This window comes from Sorex fumeus, unplaced genomic scaffold, assembly GCF_029834395.1.
Source record: "Sorex fumeus unplaced genomic scaffold, SorFum_2.1 ptg000022l, whole genome shotgun sequence".
Taxonomy (NCBI): Eukaryota; Metazoa; Chordata; class Mammalia; order Eulipotyphla; family Soricidae; genus Sorex; species Sorex fumeus.
The window spans coordinates 2,767,640-2,788,640 of record NW_026606079.1 but is presented as its reverse complement, the minus strand read 5'-3'; the positions used below and the strand labels follow the sequence as shown (position 1 = coordinate 2,788,640).

The 21,001-nt window shown below is 51.0% G+C and overlaps 1 protein-coding gene across 1 annotated transcript in view; it reads right to left on the bottom strand.

Annotated features, from left to right (window-relative positions):
• Positions 1 to 6,879: 6,879 nt before the first annotated feature.
• The window catches only part of TDRD9 (tudor domain containing 9), a 90,738-nt gene continuing 76,616 nt past the window's right edge, over positions 6,880 to 21,001 (bottom strand). Inside the window, exons 31-36 of the mRNA XM_056113745.1 lie at positions 20,099 to 20,208; positions 19,639 to 19,735; positions 15,602 to 15,740; positions 13,433 to 13,551; positions 8,738 to 8,810; positions 6,880 to 7,012 (exon numbers count right to left, since the gene is read on the bottom strand). Of these exons, the coding sequence (XP_055969720.1) occupies positions 6,911 to 7,012; positions 8,738 to 8,810; positions 13,433 to 13,551; positions 15,602 to 15,740; positions 19,639 to 19,735; positions 20,099 to 20,208 (640 nt within the window). The 3' untranslated portion in view covers positions 6,880 to 6,910. The remainder of the gene's footprint in view (positions 7,013 to 8,737; positions 8,811 to 13,432; positions 13,552 to 15,601; positions 15,741 to 19,638; positions 19,736 to 20,098; positions 20,209 to 21,001) is intronic.

Below are 21,001 nucleotides of genomic sequence, written 5' to 3'. Positions count from 1 at the left end.
GACACGGTGCTCGGCTCTGCAGAGCCCACCCTGAGCGAGTGCTCAGGGAACGGCCTCCCGTAGCACCAAGCCCACTCAAGGCGCGGCCAGCTGGTTCTCGGTGTACACTCTGCTTCAGTAACTATTTCCTGTACCTCCCTCCTCTCTTTCTCCCAAACTTTTTTCTGTTGTGAAACCAGAAATCTAGAATCCAGAGGAGGTCTGACAGTTTGAGGCATGAGGGTCTGTCTCCACTTTTACTCAACATTATACTGAAGTCCTAGCAATAGCAGTCAGGCAAGAAAATCAAAGGGATCCAAACTGGAAAGGAAGTCATTAAATTACCGCTCTGTGCAGGTGACGTGGCAATATACACAGACCACCCTGAATAGTCGCAGAAAAGCTCCTGGAAACAATAAACCCAAGTAGCTGGCCACAAAGTCACTACACAAAAATCACTCACATTCCTATAAACAAATAATGAACCAGAGGAAAAAGAAATAGAGTCTATCCCATTTAATATAGTGCCCAAACCACCAAATGTCTAGGAATCAACTTAACAAAAGAGGTGACATATCTATACTAAGAAATCTCTCATCACTTAAAAGACAGAAGACCACCTTAGGAAATGAAAAAATAGTATAAATAGTATAATAGTATCATCATGAATCAGAAAAATGAATATAGTGAAAGTGACCGTCCTACCCAAACTATCACACAGATACAATGCAATCCCCATCCAAACTTGATGACATCCAAGGACTTGGAGCAATAAGTAATCAAGTTTGTGTGGAATTATAACATATCCCCAAATAGCCAAATCCGTACTGAAAAACAAGAAACTGGGGGGTATTTCACTACATGACTGGAAACTATATGATAGAGTTGCAGTGATAAAAACTGCATCATATTGGATTAAGGACAGGTTCTCCGATCAATGAGTCATAATTGAATACTCCAGGACAAATACCCAAGTGTCAGCAAATGTTTGACAAAGGAGCTGAATCATGAAAACGATTGTAAAGTCAGCCTCTTCCACAAATGGTGCTGGGATAAACTGGGTAACTATGTGTAAAAAATTAAAGCTGGATCTATATCTCTCATCTTACACAAAAGTTAACTCAAAGTGTATCAGAGACCTTGAGATCAGACTGGAATCTATAAGGCACAATGAGGAAAATATAGGCAAAACACCCTAAGATCTGCCCTCAAAGGAGTCCTCAAGGATATAAGGCCACTGGCAGAGGGAAGAGAATAAAAAATAAATGGATTATATTGAAGAGTTTCTGCACAACAAAAGAAACAGGCTAAAACTAAAAGATAGTTAACTGAATGGGAGAAGGTATTCTTAACACATCAGATAAAGGGCGGATATTCAGGATATAGAAAATAGAAACATCAATGACAACAAAAAAATTGTCCTATCTAAAAATAGGGAGAGGAAATGAACAGATTCTTCTTGGAGGAAGACAAACAGCCAATAGCTACATGAAAAAATGCTTATTACTTATTATTATGGAAATATAAATCAAGAAGATAATGTGATACCACCTCACACCAGTGAGAACAGAACATACAAAAAAAATACTGGGAACAATCTGTGTTGGTGGGGAATGTGGTGAAAAAGGAACCCTCACCCAAGAGTGGGGCGTTGTTTATGGGACAGTCTGTAGATTCCTCAGTGAACTTTGTTGGGCTGCCATCCAAGCCAGCCATTCCTCTCCTGGGTTGTATGGCAGGAGAGGGTAACTACCCCCCAGGACACAAAGTGCCTGAGGTGGCAGGCTGGGGGGTGGAGGGGGTCTGGGAACACAGTGAAGGGCAGTTGACACTGTTGGTGGCATTAGTACTAAAATACTCTATGTTTAAAATTTCATCAACTTGGGGCTGGAGCAACAGCACAGCAGGTAGGGCGTTTGCCTTGCATGCGGCCGACCCCGGTTTGATTCCCAGCATCCCATATGATCCCCTGAGCACCGCCAGGGGTAATTCCTGAGTGCAGAGCCAGGATTAACCCCTGTGTATCGCCGGGCGTGACCCAAAAAGCAAATAAATAAAAATTTAATCAACTCTCAATAACTTTGTAAATCACAGTTCTTTAATAAACTTAAAAAAAAAAAGTTGGGCCAAGTTGTAGCAGAGCAGGTAGGGTGTTTGCCTTGCACGTGGTTGACCCAGATTTGATCCCCAGCACCCCAGAGATCCCCCGAGCCTGCCAGGAGTGATCCCGGAGCATAGTCAGGAGTAAGCCCTGAGTACCGCTGGGAGTATCCCAAAACACACACACACACACACACACACACACACACACACACACACACACACATACACACACACACGATGAGAGTAATAATAATAAAAAAAAAGTATGGTGTGAGTATTGCTGCCTCCCACACCAAGCTAATTTTCCCCACCAGAGCCGTGCTGTGGTCACTCTCACCAACACCGCCAGTTCCTGAGTTCTTTGGTGGTTTCTGAGGGCACTGCTGTGCCCACCCCGCCCAGCTACTCCGCAGAAGGCTGCCAGTGTTCACGGACAGGACAGTGAGGCGCCTTCTGTGGGCCGCAAGGGGAAACCTGGTTATGGGTCAGAGCGAGATCCACTGGCCACTGCCTGAGCTACACAAACGTGAAGCAGTAAGAGCGAGCAGAGCTCTGCCGTGGTGTCTCATCTCCTTCGTGGCATTTTGTTTTTCGGTAGGAGGGTCGAGTCACATTCATGGCACCAAGAAGACCATGAGCGCCAGGGCACCCTGCCTCTGAGCCTGCAGTCTGCTCAGGCCGATTCCCCAGCACACGGGGTGACCCGTGCTGGTCCGGGAGCCTGAGCCCCTCCACCACGACCCACAGGCTGACGTGCATGTGGGAGACCATGCGCAGAACTGTAATTCTTGGAGCGACAGCACAGGGTACTGAGGCACGGTAATGAGCACCAGACACAAAAATATGAGAAGGTCCAAAGACAGCAGAAGACAGAGCCGTCAGGAGAGGAAGAGTGTGGATTCTACACTGAGTTCAGCTGCTCAGCTGCATGCGTGGAGAAACTCAAGTGCCCGTGACTCATCTGGCAGAAAGGTTAAATTCCTCAAGCCCCGTTTGCAAACAGCGTGTGGACAGTCACACTGCTTTGGATGCCGAAACCACCCAGCAGCGCCATCACTTAGCAGAAAAATGCAAGTCAAAAGAACCCTGAGAAAATACCCCAGTCCCCAGGAGAACAGAAAACACCAACACAGCTGGGGCCCGGAGGGAGGTGTGCTGCTGTCGTCTGATTCAGCCTGAACCAAACACAGTAGCGTGACTTCTCAAAAAAAAAAATTAAGAATAAATTTCCGTATGACCCAGCAAATCACCCTCCTGGGCACCTGCCTCAAACATCAATCCATGAGAAAACAGCACACCTGTGCTCACCACAGCACTGTACTCAATAGGCGGGACGGGGGATTCGAAGCAAAGTCGCCATCAGAGGCACGCAGGGCAATATCGGGCGTTCACATTTGTGGAATACAGAGTACTAGGAGAATGGAAGATATCAAAGAATGGAAAACCCTTGGCCTGTATTACAGAAATGCAAATGCCAAGGCAGGGGAAACGGGAGGGGGTTGGAGAATGAGGCGGCAAAGGGGCAGTAACGGTCCTGGACACTTTGGTAAGACAAGAGATGAGGTAACCATGCACATCAAAACCAGGAACTGACACTACTGTAAGCATCTGCGAACTGTAAAGAAGGTTTAAAAAGGAGTTTTCTAAGGAGCTGGGTGGGCGGGCCCGACGCTGGTGGCACCTGCAAGAGGCACACGGGAGCTTGTGGTCTGTTACCACAATGGCATTGGAAATCAAGGTGCCTCGAGTCCAAGTATTTTTGTTTTAACTTGGAAACCATCCAAGTGGCCAAAAGCATGATGTGACAGTGAAACTGTGGTCCCCAGAAGACTGCTCGGCGGCGAGAGACGAAATCCTACTGCCAGCTGCAACCTGGCTAGCGCTGGAGGATTGGGAGAAGCAAGTCCCAAGGAGAGATGATCTCGCCCTTAGCGAGGATTAGCCAGGAGGAAACCCAGAGTGTGCCACACAACAGAGGACTGTGCTGAGAAGGATGTGAAGCAGCAGTGCAGATATGAAAGAATGCAGAAACGGCACAAACCACATTTCTCAATAAAAGCAATGGAAAATATGACCAAAAACGTAAAGGGTAGTTTTCAGTAAAAGTCAATAAAATGGACGGGAGTCAAAGAGACTGTCAAAAGGCCGGAGCACGTACTTTCCACTCGGGAGCACTGGGTTCAAGCCTTGGCATTGCATGGTCGCCAAACACAACCAGGAGCAGCCCCCCAAGACCAACGAGGAAGAAGTACGCCCAAGGAAAGCCAGAAGGGTGCCTGACCGCTCCAGATCTCCCCGGGCTGGCAGTGCCTGCGCTGACACCACCTGCCTGTGTCGCTGCAGGAATCAAATCACAATGACTCCGTCTTTCAAGATGTCAGCGGGACAGGCAAAGTCCTAACCCAAAAGCAGGACACAGGTTCCGTCTTCCCAGTCTGGGAAGGGGGCGTGGCACCTCAGTTCTGCACCTCCTGTGTGAGGCTGGGGAGCGGCTCCCAGGGTCGCCCAGTTTCAGAGAGAAGGCGGTTCCTCTGGGAGACCCCAGAAGCAGCTGAGGGGGACTGAGTGATGTGGAGTGAAGACACAGACGAGCATGCTGGGGACACTCAGAGCTGCAGCCCCTCTTGCAGGACCCATCCACAAAGCCCCGAGACAGCATGGTTCCCATGTCCTTCCTCCCTGCTCCTAGTCAGGAGCCCCTGGTGAGATGTCCCCCCCCCCCCCCAACGGCCCCCGCGCCAAGGCTGTTTTCGGACAGAACCTGGCTGCTGACTTTCTGGAAGAGGTCTCTATTCCTTTGTACATTTTATAAATTTGAATTTCTTCTTTTTTGCTTTTTTAGGACATATCCAGAAATGCTCAGGGCTTACTCCTGGCTGTGCTCAGGGATCACTTCTGGTGGGGCTTGGGGGACCATATGGTGTCATCCTACATCCTATGTAGGATAATACGGTTTTGTCCTTTCTACATAGCTTCAGGTACTTTAGGGTTACTGCATTGCTCCCGTCACAGTGCTCCCGTTCCTGTGTTTCTTTGTAACTTCTTTCTTTGTGCTGCTCTGTTGACTTGTAAATATTGCTTTTCTCTTCTCCCTAAGTCCTTTGCATAGTTTATTCAGAGCAATGTCCTTTTTGTATGAAGACATGCTTTTGTAATGTGATTCTCAGTGATATTTCCCTCCTGGGCATCTGTTCTCTCACCTAAGTCTCAACTTCCCTCACTTCCTAGTGCCCCGAAAAGCAGGGTCCTGATGAGGGACTGGATGGAACCAGGGCAAGAGGTAAGCTATGCGCTACCCTGGTATTGAGATGGGCCTGGCCAAAGTGCCATAATGCTTAACTGTAAGTTAAGAGCTTGGGCATGGACAAATGCTGTCATGATCCAAAAGGTAATAACTAGATTTGGAACCTGATAGGGTTAGGAATGATTAACCTGGCCTGAGCACTGTAGTCTGAGTCTGTGGCAAGATATTCCCAGGAGAGCTGCCCTAAAAGCTTCAATGTTATCTCTTACTGTGTCCATACAAAAATAACCAGTATTAAGATGTTGATAGAGTTACTGGACTGAGGAAAGGAGAAAGACACCTTAGAAGGTATTTTGCCCTTGGGCAGTCAGGAAGGGCTTTGGATACCTTTTAGGTGGTGTTCCCTTTGAACTTGGTGGGCCCTCAGGAAGGGCTTTCTCACATTGATTTTGCTACCTGACTGGGTGAAGTGTTGGCCCAGAGTACTGGGGAGTTGAAGTGACAAGAGAGCTAGGAAGGAAGAGAGTTGGAGAGATGAGATTGAGCCCAGGCTGTGAGATGGAGGTGGAGAGATGAGAGGGAGAGACAGGAGACGGGAATGAGGGCAGTGTGAGACTAGAATGGGAGACTCGGGGAGACCGGGGTAGGCGTGTGGGGAGAATGGGATACACGGCATCTGATCAACCAACTGGCTTGGCCCACGCTTAGTCCACTGTCTGCCCCATGGCCCAGGCCACCCCAGGTGGGCGAGCGGCCCAGGTCCCCCCGCCCCCCGAACACGGGCTGCTAGGGGAAGAGCCGTTGGGGCCTCCCCCTGGCTTTCCCCGGAGTTTTACACAATATGGGATACCAGGGATTGAGCCCAGGTTGACCACGTGCAAGGCCAGTGCCCTAACCACCGTACTATCGATGCAAGCACCCAATTTGAATTTCTTAAAAATACATGTTTATCTTCTCTGACTAAAACTGCAAGAAACAGAAGCTCGGTTTCATGCTTTTATTGTTTTACACAGTTACACATAGGTAATCTGTCTGGTTTCCAAAATGTAGACAATTGTAACAAGTAAAAACCTAAAATATACAAAACTGAAGTTAGTTTTACCAAAATTAGATATTTTCCCTCATGGGAATAAAAAAATAATGCTACATGGTTTTTCACACAAAGCTTGTGGTAAATTAAGAGCCCTAGTTTTTTCCATTACCCAAGTTTAAACTGCTGTTAACAGAACATACTAGAACATTCTGGAAACTTACATGTAAGATTAGCTAGTTATATTTACTTCTGTAAATTTAAAGCAAAATACAGTTCTCTTCCCCCCAAAAATTATTCTTTCAGAGCAATTTCCCTCCAATGTTAAATATAGTGATTTTTCTGTTTCTAGAAAAAACCTTCCCATCTTTCCCCTGGACAGAAACACCCCTCTGTCCACTACCAACCAAAAGAAAAGGAGCCAGGCTGGGGAAGACCTGGGGACGCAGTGGGCAAAGACCGGACACTGGGTGTAGAGAAGCCACCACGCAGAGGGCACGTTTAATGCACAAGCGTGGCCTCCAGCACAGACAGGACACAACCTGCAGCTACTTCTAGGCACTGAGAACCACCAGCTTGTGGAGCTGGTAGAGAAAGATGTTCTTGCCTCGGCCGCTGTCCCGCTCAGCCTGCTCCATGACCAGTTTGGGATCAACCTAGAGGGCAGATAAAAGAACCAGTGGCTCTGAGAGGTGCTTCTGCGGACATGAAGCAAAATCAAGACCACCGCACACTGCCTGGGTGGAGCAGCAAGAACTCTCAGTCCGAAATGGAGTTCCAGAACACTTTCTACTCCCAGCATTCAGGACGTGGCATCCTGACTTGGAATGTCCCACATATTCCTCCAAAAATAATTAAGAACAGTCAGTTCAGGATGCAGTTTACCATGTGGGCTTAGAGGCGCTGACCCCCATGCTCTCAAAAGTCACACTTCACTTTTGGTTTGGTTTGAAGCCACACCCAGTAGTGCATCAGTCTTACTTCGAGCTCAGTGCTCAGGGACTGACCATGTGATGTCAAGGATTGAACTCAGGAATCCTTCATGCCCCATATATGCCCCAGTAACTTAATCTATCTCCCTGGCCTCACATTCTTTGGCCCCTCAAGTTCCCCACAAACTTTACTAATGAATGGCCTCCTATTGCCCAGAGCCTTACCGATGACCTAATTAGCAAATGAACATGTTTGGTACGTTTTTACATACCATGTCCTTAGAATACTGTCAGCTACAGAAAAGAAGATGCTATTAAGAAAATCATCAGTGGGGTCAGAGGAATGGCGGGGCCAGGTAAGGCACTCGTCTTGCCTGCAGCCAACTTGGGTTAGATCCTGGGCACCACATATGATCCACAGGAGCACAGAGCTAGAAGCAAGCCCTGAGGCACTACTGGGTGTGACCCAAAATCCCCCTCCCCACAGCAAAAACAATCCTCATAACAGTAATGGGTGGGCTTATCAAACCCTAATCTGTTCTGTGTTTATTAGAAAACCCAAGTGTAAGTGTACCCAAACACTCAAATCCACATTGTTCAGGGGTCAACTGCAGTGCTCCCGGCTGATATCAATGGAGCCATTTTTCCAGTGGGGTCATTACAGAGAAATAGCAGCACCTGTTTAATTTTAACCAGGTGAAACATTTTTGGTTTTTGCTTTGTTTTGTGATCTACAGTGATACTCAGGGGTTACTCCTGGCTTTGCACTCAGTATTCCTTTTGGTGGTGCTCAGGGCACCATATGAGATGCTGGGGATAGAACCTGGGTTGGCAGCATGCAAGGCGAGCACCCTTCCTGCTGTAATCTTTCTTCAGCCCCTACCCAGGTGAAACATCTTTGAACTGGACTCAAAGCAGGTGTAAGAAACGATGACGCCAGCAAGTGTTTCAGAAGCTACCTGAATTGAAAAGGACAGGGACTTCTCTTTTGGCAGGGGCACACCTGGTGGTATTCAGGAGTCACTCCTAGTGGGCTCAGGGAACCCTTTGGGGTGACAGCCAGATGCAAGGAAAATACCCTACTGGCTCCAGCCCACCCAGTCAAGGACTTTTAACCCAGCGTGGTGACACCCTGAGCTCTGGCCTCCAGCCTCTAAAACTATGAAAAAAAAAAATGTCTGCTATCAACCCCAGACACTGTTGCTGGAGCCAAGCTGATTAAGATAACAAAGCTTCCCGTTATCCGAACCGGCAGGGCGTCTGGCCTGGACTCTGCCTTTTCCACCAAGACCCTGGTAGAGGCTCTTTCCTGCAGTCCGTCTGGCCTACCCCTTGCCCCCCATCTCCTTCCACGCTGCATCTTCTCCCCTCCTGCCCGGAGCCCTTCAGGGGCCCTCCACATGGGACAGTGCACCCTGAGGGCCTGCACCGCGTGTGGGTCTCACTCACCTGATTCCACTCATACGGCCTCTCGTGCCACTTAGGAACAATCCTCTCTCTTGGTTTCAACTGACAGAACAAACTGAAATTTAAAAAGGAGCAGCATTTTACTGGCACATCAGGTACTGAAAACACAATTTTGTTTCTTCCAAGATGACAAAGTTCTACTTTATTTCTGAGAATAATAACCAAAATAAAAAAAATCAAGCATAGCAAGTAATCCAGACAAAAACAGTTAAAGTAAAAGTAAAGGCCCTCCCGTTGATCGTCAATTTGCTCGAGCGGGCCCAGTAACGTCTCCATTGGAGACTTTGCTGTTACTGTGTCTGGCATATCGAATACTCTCGGTAGCTTGCCGGGCTCTCCGAGAGGGGTGGAGGAATCGAACTTGGCTGCGTGCAAGGCAAACACCCTACCGCTGTGCTATCGCTCCAGCCCAAGTCTAATATCGACACCAGAGAAACTCAGGAGAGAGCATGCAGGCAACTTTAATCCTAGACTGGTTTTCTCTGGATCATAACGACATAACTCTGAAAGGTCAAAAGCCGAGACTTTTTTTTTTTTGGGGGGGGGGTCACACCCGGAGAAGCACAGGGATCACTCCTGGCGTGCTCAGGGGACCATATGGGATGCTGGGAATCAAACCCGGGAAGGCCACGTGCAAGGCAAAACGCCCTACCCGCTGTGTTATCACTCCAGCCCCCAAGCCGTGACATTTTCACCAGCCATACACCCAAAATCAGAGGGGAAAAAAGAGGCTAGAAGAAGCCCTGTTTCTGTCCTTTGGCTCCTCACCCACCACAGCCCTCTGGGGCTTTGCCATGCAGCCTAATGGCAGTCGCCTCCTGGCGAGAATCCTGAGAAGGTAGAAATACTGTCAGAGGAAAGGCAGAGAGAATCCCAACATTAAGGGCCACTCAAGCAGCAACTGGGAAATAAACTGCTTCCAATATAGTTTTCAATGTCTGCAGCAGAAACAAGGCTAAGAGACAAGCTTATGAAGGGTCAGCAACAATGAGTGAGCAGTAACACCCACAGGGGCCATACCTAGGGGGAAGGAAATCAGCAAACCAAGTTCTTTGAGAAGATCAGTCAAACTGATAAACTTTAGCTACACTGATAAAGAAACAGATGCTGTGTATGATCAAAATCAGAAATAAAGAGGGCTCTAATTCACCACCCACAAAACGAACAGGTTCTATAATAAACCAAGAGTCGGGGGCAAAGGGACGGTACAGTGGGTAAGGTGCTGGCCTTGTATGTGGTCAACCTAGGTTTGATTCCAGGCACCCCATATGGTCCTCCAAGTACCTTCAGGAGTAATTCCTGAGTGCAGAGCCAGGAGAAACCCCTGAGCATCATCAGGTGTAACATCAGTCCAGTAAACAAACAAGAACAAAAAAAATAAAGCCGAACATTTTCAGTGAGTCAGTCAGTTGACATTCAGTGAGATAAGCTCTGACTCTAAGGCAGTCACACAATGAAAGAACTGAACAAGGGGGAGCCTGGACGACCCCTGCCGAGAAGTCACCCTCATGCTGTCTGCACAGACAATCACACGAGCACAGCTGTAACACGGACCACAAGGTTGTGATGACAAGGACCCTCAGTGGACATCCCCAACTCCAACCTCACCCCCACTAGCACCACCCAAGTTAGCACCTGAAAACCTAAACCTGCTAACACAGGAGGAGGCGGCAAATGACTGGCTCAGACACATGTGGAAGAAGTGACCCAAGAACAGAACCAAGAACGGTCCTAACAGTAAGATGTAGCCAATGGGGTGTTAGCTCACCCAGCACCCATGCAAACGGAATAGAGGGGAAAGTACGAGAGTATCTCACAGACACAGAAAAGGCTTCTGGGCCAAAAGCAGAGTCTTACCTGACAGGAGCTCTCAGGGAACAGTAACTACGAGTTACTACGTCAGCCTCCCCAAGGGCCACAATGGAAGCTGCAAGGCTGACATCAACTTGCCAATGGTGAGCAAGTGAATGTTTCTCCCGCAAAGTGAAACCAAGACAACAGTGCCCGCCCGCCCCATTCCATTCGGCAATCTTCTGTGGTCCTGGCCAGCTTGAATAAGTAAAGGAAATCAGCGGGCCAGGGAGCCAGCACAACTGGGAAGGCACTTGCCTTGCATACAGTTGACTCGATTCAATCCCCAGGTCGACCAGAGTGACCTCCAAGCACCAGGGGGAAAGGAGAGGAAAGTTAAAGCAGACAGGCTGGAAATTTCTCTAAAGAAGCCATGATTTTGTATGGAGGAAATCATCTACAAACTACCATTAGAAATTACAACTACTACTAATTCAATGGGTTAAGTAAGGTTACAAGATAAAAGTCAACAGAAAAACATTTTTTGTTTCATGTTTGGCAATCAAAAAATACAACAATTTCATTCAGAATAGAACTGAAAGAAGACAAATACTTGAACATCATTTAATGAGTGCCTGAAAACTTGAAAACCCACACACTGAAGAGACAGCCAAAGAGATAGCATAGCAGGTAGGGCACTTGCCTCGCATGGGGGCAATCTTGATTCAATCCCCAGCACCAAACAGGGCCCCCTGAAGCCCCACCAGGAGTAAGCCCTGGAAGCGGCACAGCAGTCCCCAAACCACAACAACCCCCAAAAAAGAATAAAGGAGAAGAACTAACATTACCCAATTTCAAAATTCACTATAAAACTACAGCAGTCCAGACAGCTTAGTGCTGGCACAAACTCCACATAAAACAGAAGGGACTGAAATGTGCCATCACACCAATGCTACCAACATGTGACAGGTTCCAAGGCAGGTCATGGGAGAAAGGAGTGCTTTCCCACAAGTGACAGTATGACAAGTGATTCCCCTGGGGAAGTAAATGTCAACCCCAATCACTTCCCAAAGTGGGTCAGACTCCCCATCACGGATGGCTATAAGATGATGAGGATGTGGCTCAGGGGTGTGCCTTGTGCGTGTGCGTCTGAGTTCAATCCCCAATCACACAAGAGCAACAGAAAGAGTAAACATAAGACAAGTAACAGGAGAAAATGTGGGACTGTGGCTGCAGCAAAGCCTTTTTAATTTTTTATTTTTTGCTTTTTGGGTCACACCCAGCAATGATCAGGGGTTACTCCTGGCTCTGAACTCAGGAATTACTCCTGGCAGTGCTTGGGGGACCATATGGGATGCTTTACACAAAACAAAGTAGAAGTAACACAGCATCAAACTGCAAAAGCAGTTAACTGGTCACACAAGTAGACACAAGAAAGAATCCAGTAGGAAGACAGGCTTATTTCCCATGGGGAGAAACACACGTACACTTCAGTCAGTCGGTAGTGTTCACAGGAAACATAAGGAAAAACGGAAACCAAGGCTCCGTGGACGCCTGTTTACACAGTGTGGGTGGGGAGGAAGCCCCCTGTCTAGGGAGGGGCTGCCACAAGGCTCAGGCTTGCAGCGTAAGTGCAACCAACTCCCAGAATTCTGGCGGCTAGTTAGCTCGCGTTGATGATTGTGCTCAAATACGTCCCACTGGCAGCTCAGCGGCCCAGTCCTATTTTTCATCTGCTCTACGGGTCAGGCTCCCGACAGAGAGGCTTTGGGGCAGCTTCCCAAGGAGTCACACATCTCTCCAGTCTCTTCAGGCTAAGGAAAGAAAAGTCCTAACTGCACTGCTGCTCTGTGCTGAGTCATGGCAGCCAAACTATGACCACAGTCCGGATATTTCAGCAAGCAGTGAATGGGTCAGAGCAAAATGGGGATTATTCAGAACTTAAAAAGAACAAACATTAACGTGGATCTCAAAAATTCATGAGGCGAAATCTTACTCGAAACAACAAACATGGGGGCTGGAGTGGTAGCACAGTGGGAGGGTGCCTGCCTGCACATAGCCAACTGGGTTTGACTTCCAGCATCCTGTATGGTTCCCCAAGCAAGGCCCGCAGTAACCCCCAAGCATCACTGGGTGTGGCCAAAAAAGCAAACACAATTCTCTCCACGCGTAGAGATGGCAAGCCCTCAAACAGAGGATGCCAAGCTGTTTCTAAACTGGCTTAGTAAAAGTTTCACTTCTATGTCATAAAACACATCAGTGTTAAGTTTATAATTCAATCCTTTTAGTGGACTTACAGACTTTGCAACCATTTTGATTCCCTGTGTTTTCTCTGAGGGGCACCCCCTCGTACTGCCTGGCTCGATCAAGGGGACCATGTGGTATTGGGGATCAGACCCAGGGCCACAGTCCGCCAAGCTGCTCCTCAGCTGTCTGTCCAGTGTGCACCTGGAGGCAGAGGACAGGCACTGAATGCCCTGCTGGTCAGTTCCCAGCCACTTCCATGAGGAGAGTGGTGCTCTCCACTGTCGCCTGCCCTCCAGTCCAGGCTGCCTTGGGCTCCTGGGTTTCTGGCTCGATGTGGCCAAGGTAGTATGGAGCTGGTGCAGGATGTCTGTCCCTTCGGGGAGGCCCAGCCTGCAGCTCCCGGGCCCAGTGTGGCTTCCTGAATGTTTCCTCAAGTTACTAACGAGTGTGACATGCCTCCCCTCCACCTGTCTGCATCCAGGGTGATTCAGGGATAGTGCTGGCTGCAGTCCATATCCTGGGAGCTCTGAGGCGCTGTCCTGTGTTGTGCAAAATCAGCCCATCATGTCCATCCTTCCACCATAAGCACAGTTAACACTGAGACCTGGGGGTGAGCATCCCAGGTCACTGTACACTCACCCAAGCAGCTTCCGGCGTGCGTTGTCCTGTAACTGTGCGACTCTCTCTGGCCCCAAGTATCTGGATCCATTTGGCCCATCACATACCAGCTTGTTAATGGCAGCCCTGAGAATATTAATCTGTAAAGAGATGACAACAAAACACTCATATGCTCCAGGGCACTTCAGCATGCCCATTTGTATTTTATTACTGCTGTCGATACGGTTTCAGGAATTAGTTATTAAGATACAAATAACCACCATTACAGGAAACAATGCCAGAAGGATTAAAAACCAACAGGAGGGCTGCAAAAATGGCTTGTGGGGGGCGGGGGAGGGGAGGAATCCTGGATTTCATGATCTCTGAAATCGCATGATCTCTGGGCTCCAACCAGGACAACCCCGGAGCACTAGCTGGGAGTAACTACACCAAGACCAGGTATGGCTCCCTAACCAACAAATCAGCAAGAGTTCCAGACTTGATGACTTAAGCTCACTTTTCTGATTTTCAGCGCACCCTCTCTGGATGCTGTTCTGTGAGGAATCATGCGTGGCTCTGAGCTCCGGTCCAGATGCACTGACCCATCCTGTGTAACAGCCATCTCTGGGTTGGTATGAAGTTTCTAATCTGCCGAGGCGGGTGATGGTTTGCAAGAGTAAGCCTACGCAGGCGGGCACCCTTGTCACCTTCCCCAGGGAGTCACTGGGGTGCTGCCCGTGAAGCCTCTCCCCTCACACCCACCTCCTGTGCAAAGCAGGCCTCCAAGACTGATGCCCCCCAGCAGCGGGGATTCCTCTCGCTTCCTGGAGGGCGTTCCAGGACAGCAGGAAACTGACACAGAGCCATCTGCTCCCCGTTCATGCCTTCCACTACACACATCCACGTGGCCAAGCAAGTATTTCTCTCTGGGTTCCATAGCAACAGCTGACTTGCATGCAGGGCCCCCCTGGAGCCTCCTCCTCCACTGCTGAGGGCATCCTTCCCTGCAAATGTCCTCTCCCTGCCCCGGCCCCAGATGTGCCGTAGCTCCGAGGAGCTCAGGCTCCACTGACTGGAGGACGCTGGGCATTCAGGCTGCTCTGACCTGGCCCATGCCACAGCGGGCAGGAATAAAGCAGGCTCAGAATGAACACTGCCCTGCAGAACAGCACAGCATGCTGTGCGGTTTCCTTTGTTGGGAGCCTCGTGGCTTCAGTCCAAGCGCTCATCCAACGCGAAAGGGGGTATCTGACACCATCCTCAGAGTCCTGGAAGGGGGTCGGTCACACACATTCACACTCCCCTTTTCCATGGATGAATATTAAAGGGGGTTTTGGCCCAGAGAGGCATCTGGCCTCCATCCCACAGACAGACTTCTGTGCTCGAGTCCCTGCTGCCCTTTCCAGTACAGCAGCCGAGTCTTCTGTCCCTAGAGTCTCTTTCCAGAATGTTCCCTGGATATTCAAATCTGCACTTCATGAACTGCAAGTAGAGCACACAAAGGGTCACCCATGATGTGGCTGGGCCAGCAGACCCATCCTCCTGCCCAAGCACAATATGGCTGCTCCCAGCTTTTCACGTCTGTTTCTGGGCCACATGTAGTGGCGCTCAGTGCTCTGGAGTCACCCCATATGGCACCTGGGGCTGGAGCCTGGGCCCAGCTTTCAGCCATTCTGGGCAAAGCTGCAACAACATTCGCATGCAGGTTTTCTCTGGATGTGAGTTTTCACTCCCTCAGACAGACGGGTCACACGGTGGCTATGTCTAAGAAACGTGTCTTCCCATTACCAGTTCCAGTACACGTTCCCTGGCTGCACTGAGCGAGAACCCTGAATGGTCCCACCTCCCTGAAGACAGCAGGTCTGGCCACCACGCTAACTAGGTGTGCAGAGGGGCAGCGCCGTTATTCCCTTCCAACAGGAGACAAGCTGCAACTGCGTGTCGCTGTTAACATTTAAGAGTTCTTTCCATGTGCTTGAAAAACAAATCATCACAGATGTGCTTCAAGCATCTTCCTGACCAAAAACAGGCCCACCACCGAAGTGGACGCTCAAGCCCGGCCAGGTGACAGCAGTTAACACTGCCATGCGTTTCCCTGCCCCTCCCCTGCATGCTGCCGCCTCCCTTGCCCCCTGCCCTGGGCACTGGCTGAGCATCAGCACACACAGCGCCGTAGTGAGGTTGCGCTCCACCCAACTCAGCTGCGCTCACCTCCACAATGTCCTCCACAGTGAACTGAACGTCGAATGCAAGCTCAATGTCATGCTCAGGCAGGATGGGGGCCCCTGTGGTGGGGTTCCACCCCAGGCCGCAGAGGACTCCAGTGTAGCACTTTCCATCCCGATCCACCCTAGGGGAAGGAACCATTTTTAAGAAGTTACACTGCCAAGACTGTGAAAGCACCATTTTCCTGATCACCAACTGCAATAAACTCCTCCGCCCCCCCACCGAAGTTTTGCCACCATGCCCAACTCCTTTGTACAGGTGCTTCTCCCATTGCATCACACTCATGAGAAGAGCGAGTCTCTTACTAACCCACGATGCACCGTGAATCTCAGATGTGGAGAACACGCTGTTGTCAGGTTGTTTTCGCTCAGCCTCTGAATTCTTCGCATTGTTTTAATTCTTTTTGTTTTGGGGACACCAGTGGTGCGTGGGGGACGGGATCGAACCTGGGCTCCTGTCCATAAGGCACATGCCCCAGCCCCTGGGGCAAATGCGCATGGGCCCAGCTCCCGAGAACAGGCTGTGTACCGACTCCTACTGCTCAGTCTGATAGAGGCTTCTGGGGGCAGGCGTCGCCCCAAACCACTGCCCACGCACATGTGCCCTCTGCACTACTGTCACAGCACTTCCCACATAGACACGTGCCATGGCTCAGCAGTCTCCACCCCTACCCAGACCTGCGTCCTTCCACACAGTAGCTGGCACTGTGCAAGCTGCCACTGGGCTTTCCCGGTTCTTCGGCATTTTCCCCACTGGGCTCCAGTCTCGTCCAGCCTCCAGCCCTCCCGCTGTAAGCTCAGCCCCGCTCCTCATGCTCCCGCTCCTGTGCAAACACCAGTGCTGGCCAGTGCCCGTGATCCGTTCCACGGAGAAATAGCAAACCAAGGAACAGATACCGATGCCAGGTACCTTGTAACATCTTTTGCTAGTTCTGACTGTAATTACCTCGGCCTCTCCCCCTCACCCTTCTCTAGATCAATAAGGATTTTTCAGAAACAACACAGACAAAGTGTGTTCTTACGGGGCCAGAGTAAGAGTACAGAGGGAAGGATGATTTCCCTTGCAAGCAGCCAACCCAGGTTCGATCCCTGACATCTCACATGGTCCCCCAACCACTGGCAGGAGTGATCCCTGAGTGCAGAGCCAGGAGTAACCCCTCAGTACCACTGGGTATGGCCAAAACCAAAGTGAAACCCAAAAACCCCCACCAACAGTCCCCACTCAGAAAATTCCCTAACAGACCCGAACAAGAGGGCGTTCCTAGTTCTCACGTGACTCATATCCGTGCACACTCATACACATTCGATATGCTCCACTGTGAGTGAGAAAAGCAGAGACCAGGGTCCAGGTATGAACTGGCAGTGCCAATGTTTGCATTACAAAATAATACAAAAAATGTTTCTTTAAATGCATTCTCTTGATATTTTAATTTTTTTGATTTTTAAAATATTTTTATATTTTAATAGATTATAATTTCCTTTCATAAAAGTCCTCCTCAAACAGAAGCAATGAGTAATGGGAATGAAGGGTCAGAGTCCTGTCCATGCTCTCCCCACCCTGGAAGCTTTTCCTAGTGAGAAGGATCCGGACAACGAAGTCCTTTTTTGCTCCCCTCCTTGATCTTGGGGAGCATCAGCTTGCATGCTTTCCCAGGGATCCTCAGTATTTACAGGGCCCAACAAACAGTGAGACCAGAGGAATTTATTTCCTTCCTGTAAAATGCCTCTCGAGACACAAACTGGAAGTGCAAGGCCCTGGCAGGAAGAGCAGCATGTCCGGCTGGGTGCAGGGGAGGTGCCTGGAAGGGTGGACCCCTCCAGGCTCTCCACACAAATCTGTGCACGGAGCCTGGCAGAGCTCAGTGGCGGTCACTGCTGGCCACGGCCCGTACAGGGCACCTCTGCATTCTCTGTGACCTCTAAGGCTTTTAAAACACAGGGTTAGGGAGAAGCAGCCTTCCCAGCAGTGCTCAAGAAATCTCGGGGCCACTCCCAGCGAGAGGTACTTAGGCCTGGCGGTGCTGAGGAACATGTGGTGCCAGGGTTCCCCTCTGACCTTTCTCCTCATCTACCAGATAATGCGGGCTGGAGCGACAGCACAGCGGTAGGGCGTTTGCCTTGCATGCAGCCAACATGGCCGACCTGAGTTCGATTCCTCCGCCCCTCTCGGAGAGCCCGGCAAGCTACCGAGAGTATCTCGCACGCACGGCAGAGCCTGGCAAGCTCCCCATGATGTATTCGATATGCCAGACACAGTAACAGCAAAGTCTCCCATGGAGATGTTACTGGGCCCGCTCGAGCAAACTGACGAACAACGGGAGGGCCTTTACCTTTACCAGATAATGCATTTTCCGTGTGAACAGCTGGGAGATGAGTATGTGCTGGGACATGAGAACGTGAACCCAAAAGTGCACATGTGTAGTCTATGACATCTTGCTAAAATGGGAATTTGGGAATGCTACACCATGTTTTTCTCGCCAGGGGAAGGCGCCACGTCCCAGGTGCAGGGGATTCTGATCCCACACCTTTGGGAACTACGACGCTGACAGGTGTCAGGAGCTGAGACTTCTGTGGCAGCCTGTGAAGTGACCCAACTTTTTAGGACACAGAGCAATCACCTGGCTGTGTGGAAACCACAGCAGCCTGAGAGAGAGCACCTGAGGGGCCTCCCTGGCAGAACAGATGTAGGTTGCAGCTGTGCCCCTGCCTCACACATGAACAGATGTTCTGGGAGCACCTGCTGCCCCCTCACAGCGACGATGGTGACAGAGGGAAGAGCCCCTTTCAGCTCACCTGTGCTTCACTTCTATCACACCGTCCCAGGGTTCTGAGCACCACGGGAGGACGGAGCGAGGCCCCGCAGGCCAGGCCTGTCCTGCATGCCTGACTGGCTAGGAGCTCCCTGGGCTCCAATCACACCGGGTGGCAGCTTGTTCTCATGCTCCACCGCAGGGTGGCGCCACTGAGCTACTGCAGGAGGCTCCCGTGGGGAAGGACAGCTTGAGGCAGAAGAGGCGGCCCCGTGCCTGCCTCCCAGAGGGGCCCCTGGAGCCAGGGAGGGTGGAAGCAGCCTCTGCCCTTCCTTCCCTGTCCCACGGGGCAGTGGCCTCAACTGACAATTTTGAGACTTCTGGCAGGGAACTCCCACCTCCAACACCTGCTTCAACTGAAGGTAAACTGACAGATCTCCACCCCCCCTCCCGGGGCTGCTCCTGGGCAGGGCCATGATGGGAAAGGGCGGGGGGGGGGGGGTGTCACAGGTGGAGGGCACCCTAGGTGCACTGACAGCAGTGGCCACTGACAGTTCTGCGCTGAAAAAGGTCTTGTGGTAAACAAAGGGGTTTGCCCACTCAGACACCTTTTTCATTCAACACTTCAAAAATGGTCGCCACTGATTCAAAAGAACACTGAGCCCAGAAACCAAAGCTCACGAAAACTGGCGGTAGTTTGGAGAGAAGCGTCCCTTCCTGCCGAACACTGCTCTCAGACCATGGCCAGCCACGGTGCCGCATTCCCGGAGACTGTGCTACCTACGTACAACCTTCTGTGAGGTTCACGGTTTTCCTAGAAAGATGGCATGTTAGGTACTTCTGACTGATTTACCTATTTCCTGAGAGTCTGTAACAGAACTTGCACTTCAGAGATCTAGGAACCACAGATCTACTAACTACTCGCATGCTCCCTGGGCAGATACAGAAGGGGGCAATCAAGGAGAGGCTGTACCACTGTGAGAAGTCAGAACACTGTGAAGGGAAGTGTCCCCACTTGAAGGCAGGTGGCCCTACTGTGTGTGTGGAGGCTATGAGGAAGTTGTCGTACTGTGTGCTTTGTGCCTTCGGCACCCAGTCAGTGGGATGGACAGCTTTCCTAACACTGGAGACCACAAGGCCCCAGCCCACCGCCAGATTCTGGCATCATCACAGTTGAACGGAGCCCACTCCGGCTCCCGTTTTCTTTCCTCTGCCCCCACTTCTTACAGGCTCTGCACCCCTGCCCTTGAGACAGATGAGCGGTTTGCCTTACCTCAGCTCCATCACAGGGGCAAAGAGCATGCTGAGCAGCGCAGGCAGGCCGGGGACGTGTGGCATCAGGGACGTCTCTCGCAGCAGCATGGTCGACCCTGCGGGAGGCCAGAGAGTGTGGGCCCTGCTGGGGTCTGCCCCACATATGCCCCCGGGCACCCTCCCTTTGCAGACTGGGGAGAGCGCTAGAGCTCCTGGGCTTGGTTACTCTTCCCTCTCTCGAGGCCATCAGGGTGGTCCCAGGCCAAGAATCTGCCTTGATTCTCTTTGTGGCCAAGCCTGGTGGAGGGGACAGGTGACGAAGGACTGAATACTTGAACCCCCCGGGAAAAGCACGAGCGTTGTGCACGAGCGTTGTGTCCGCTTCCTCCCGCCAGCGCTCGAGCAGTGAGGGCACACGCAGACACGGCCTGCTGAGCACCGGGCTGGACAAAGGCGCATGCGCAAGCACAGCCCCTCACCCGTGGCGTTGACAGAGAGTGAAGCTGCCACCAGCATCCTCTGGTGGAGGTTCTCCGGGGAGTCGCTGATGATGACGGAGTTGATGCTCTCCTTCTCAATCCACACACACCTGAGGAGAAGTGGCTGCATCACTGCGCCAGGCAGGCCCAGATCCAGCACAAGGCCCAGAGACATGCAGTGTCTGTGGAGCAGCTGAGTCCCCTTGGGGCCGCCTCATTTGACCCTGTCTCCCCACATTCCTTCTGTGGGGCCCAGTCATTCACCCCTGATCCAGGCTGCCCCACGTGCCCACTCGTAGCTGTCCCCAGGTCCCGGCACAGCCAGCGTGAGGCCACGTGGCTCAGCTCCTGGGCACGCTCTTCCCTCCCCTCCCCTGCCCTCCTCTGTGGTCTCATCCAGGCCAGCCCAGGCCACACGCCCAGATGAAGCCAGAGCAGCACGCGCTGCCCACGGTGCTGGGCCTTCCCGTCCTCCGGGCTCTACCTCTGGACAAGCTCCCAGGACTGGAGAGCAGGGGTATCCTACAGCGAAGAGATGTCCAAAATGAAGCCCAGAGTGTCTCCCCACGTGGCAGGTGCATGGCCCCGAGTGATGCCCGTTCACTGGCCACACACACCCCATCACTTCTGAGACAAACGCCAATTCCAGCCCAAGCACAGGCACTGGAAATAGCCCCTCCCTAGCCAGATCTTTCCTCCCACTGAGCACCTGACTCCTGAGCCTTTGGCAGTACTCAGGTCTCCCTGCCCACCCTTCCAGGCCTTCCTAGCAAGCTCAGTATCCCTCCGAGCAGCTTTCAGAGTGTTCTAGACTATCAAGTCCGGTGCCAGCCCCGCTCATGATTAGCACTTTCTTCTCCAATAGGACCCATATTGAGGAGGTAGCAACTGTACCAGCTCCCT